General features: G+C 51.5%; 2 protein-coding genes across 2 annotated transcripts in view; one reads left to right on the forward strand and one right to left on the reverse strand.

Moving 5' to 3' along the window:
- The window catches only part of H257_10498 (hydroxyacylglutathione hydrolase), a gene marked incomplete at both ends in the record, with an annotated part of 3,399 nt that extends 2,594 nt beyond the window's left edge, over positions 1–805 (forward strand). Inside the window, 4 exons of the mRNA XM_009837063.1 lie at positions 183–229; positions 313–447; positions 501–614; positions 692–805. Coding sequence (XP_009835365.1) covers positions 183–229; positions 313–447; positions 501–614; positions 692–805 — 410 coding nt within the window. The remainder of the gene's footprint in view (positions 1–182; positions 230–312; positions 448–500; positions 615–691) is intronic.
- On the reverse strand, positions 611–2,345 carry H257_10499 (hypothetical protein). Its single transcript, XM_009837064.1, has 5 exons — positions 1,917–2,345; positions 1,608–1,858; positions 1,443–1,531; positions 1,199–1,393; positions 611–1,068 (listed from the first exon to the last, which is right to left on the reverse strand). The coding sequence occupies exons 1-5, from the start codon at positions 2,297–2,299 to the stop codon at positions 820–822; spliced, it is 1,167 nt and encodes a 388-aa protein (XP_009835366.1). The 5' UTR covers positions 2,300–2,345; the 3' UTR covers positions 611–819.
- Between the last annotated feature and the right edge of the window lie 505 nt (positions 2,346–2,850).

Genomic DNA, 2,850 nt, shown 5'->3' on the forward strand with positions numbered 1-2,850 from the left:
TAATTTGACGTTCATGATGGTTTCCTGCAATCTGATTGGCTAAATATATCCATCTGCCGATTCTTCCATGTCGCTCCAGTTTAGAATAAACACAATATATATATATATCTGCAAGTATCGCAATACGACATTAAAGATACATCGAGAGTGATCATGCAAGGTGGTTTTGTATGGGGTTGTAGTGTTTGTGGCTGGCACCGGACGATTCTTTGAAGGCAACGGAGACCAAGTACGATCGATACTACACGACAACTCATATGACGTTATCATGGTGAAATTCGGGAGAGAGATGGACGTGACGTTTTCGTGTAGATGCATCGCAACCTGAGCCAGGTGCTGGGGGCGCTGCCCCCGACCACGCGCGTGTTTTGTGGCCACGAGTACACCCTCCAGAACCTGAGCTTTGCATTGTTTGTCGAACCAGACAACGTGGCTGTGCAAACCAAGGTACTTCTACTACGTGTAGTAATACTAGTAGTAATACTAGTACTGCATCGCAGATCGCGTGGGCGGTAGCCAGGAGGGCGAAGGGGCTGCCCACGGTGCCGTCCACGCTGGCCGACGAATTGGCAACCAACCCGTTCATGCGCATCAACGAATCGATGGTTGCCAAGGTACTAACTACTACTAGTAACTACTACTAGTAGTACACACACACTCTGGACATACATCGGCAAATGAATGTTTGTAGCATGCCCCCCGAGGGTCGCGGCCGGCGGACGTGATGACGCACCTGCGTCAGATGAAGGACGACAACGTCCACCACGTCGACGCGGCGCACTTCCGTAGCATGCATTGTGCTTGATTTGTTTTTTGTTTTTATTGGGAATGCATGTCTTTTGTGTCTTGAGGGTGTTGGTCCCAGAACGCCGCCACCGCCCCGCCCACAGCGTCGACCACGCCGTGGTCCATGGCGAGTTGCTCGGGCGATGGAACGAGCGGGCATGAAGGGTCTGTCTGACTGGTGGGTCGTGGGTCCTTCTGTAGGCTGCTGCTGCTGGAAACGTCGAGCGAGGCCACGTCCGCCACCCAGGGCGACACTTGGCGATGAAATCTCTCAAATTTGCCCTAAGGCCATCACAAAGTACGATCGTTAGATGACATTACTACCGAGAGTAACAGGGCCACCAAACCAACGCTCAAGACGAGGCATAAACAGAGTACACTTTGTAGTGTACGGTACACTGTACATATGTACCGTGGTCAAGTGCGAGTCGCACACAAACGTGGGCATGCCGGACGCGATGGCTTCTGTGACCATGGAGATGGAGTCGGGGGTCGCGACGATGGCCGCGGCGTGCGCGAGGAAGCCCATGAACGGGTTTGGGCTCTGGTTGTCCCATATGTACACTGACGGAAACAAAGCGAATGCTCGTTGAAGGAATCGCATGACCTAGACAGGATCGTTCGTTACTACATGCTTGATATGTTGGACGGCGGACAGGTGGGGGTGTTCGTCTGGAGAATGTGATGAGAAACGTCGCCGTCGCAGCATGCCGTGACAGGTGCGCGACTAGGGCGGCCGCGCGATCTGTCCAGAACGAGAGTTTGTACGAAGAAGACAAGTACACATGTCATGGAGAAGAGGGTGGGGGTGATGGGCATACCCAGTGTGAACGAGTACCCGCGACATGACCCGCCCACCAGCACCGCAATCTTGGGGGACGGAAGGTGGGCCCAAGAAGAGGGGTCATCGAGCCAGGCTTGTCGTGCGGACGCCAAGGACGCACGGGAGATGTCGCACACGGTACCGGGAGTGAGGTGAACATTCGACGGAGGTGGTCGACCATGCTGGGACATCGTGGACGGAAAGTCGTGGAAAGGCGCGACGACCGCGTCAAAGTAGCGCAGATTCACCCTACGGAAGAAGACGATGTATGAAGGGGGTGATTCGAGACGAGATGCGACGGGCATACCGAGGGTGTTGGATTTGGATGTTGAACACGCTTGGAAATGCTTGCTTGAACCCGGCACACAGCGCAACGGTGGAGCGTCCACAGCCGATCACGACGTCGGGAGGCGACGTCGGAATGAACGACGCGTAACCTATCCATGGATCGAGGCTGCAACGTGCAAGAAAGACGTGCGCAATCGGAGGCAACGACGCATGCAGACGAGTGGCGTACGGAACTCGGCACATGGCCACGGACACGTTCTCGTGGGACGGAAGGAACAACTGCAGCTTGGATGCCAAAGCAAGCGCTTGCTTTTCAGCACCAGCCGCGCCATTCCCTAAGACGAGGATCTGACGTCGTCGTCGCACACCCGCGATGGCGTTGACCGCCGCCACCCCGCGCATTTCAAATGTCAAATCGCCCGGATGTGTTGCAAACAAAAGACGGAAAGAATACAATAATAATAATGTTGGTCACAACAAATATTGTGGTATATTCGATACGAATTTCCAGATCGAATAATCTCGCCGCCGAATCAATCACGAATCGACGCTATTGGCTAATCTATTTTTCAGTGAATTTGATTGGCTCTTGCAGAAAGGACAAGTATATTCAACCAATCAGAACGCCGGCGTGATGCAATATTGATTCGCCAAACCACACTAATTTTGGAAGTTTATAGCGAATATCACAATAATTTTCTGAAAATATTCATTTCCATTGTTTAAAATATCTAATCTACTGTAGACAAAGTTACTACTGTATTATTAAGAACTACTACGTAGTACTATGGTGCACTTCATCTAAAAACTTCCAACTGGCCAAATTGAAGAGTGGAGGTTTTATTATTTAACGTGCAATTAATGTAGTTAAACCCAAAATCCAGATACGTTAAATACCGATTTCATGCGTTTTATCACTGGAGTGGGAGGTTAAAGGTCCCCCTTGCCTCCGG

The sequence above is a fragment of the Aphanomyces astaci genome (genome assembly GCF_000520075.1).
Source record: "Aphanomyces astaci strain APO3 unplaced genomic scaffold supercont1.28, whole genome shotgun sequence".
Lineage (NCBI taxonomy): Eukaryota > Oomycota > Saprolegniomycetes > Saprolegniales > Verrucalvaceae > Aphanomyces > Aphanomyces astaci.

Excerpts from the sequence above, each read along its gene's own strand:
- H257_10499 (XM_009837064.1), bottom strand. The coding sequence starts at position 2,299 with ATGCGCGGGGTGGCGGCGGTCAACGCCATCGCGGGTGTGCGACGACGA. Across the intron at positions 1,532-1,607 it reads CGGGTACTCGTTCACACTGG|ATCGCGCGGCCGCCCTAGTC; the intron begins GTATGCCCATCA and ends CGTTCTGGACAG. Across the intron at positions 1,394-1,442 it reads CCAGACGAACACCCCCACCT|GTCATGCGATTCCTTCAACG; the intron begins GTCCGCCGTCCA and ends GATCCTGTCTAG.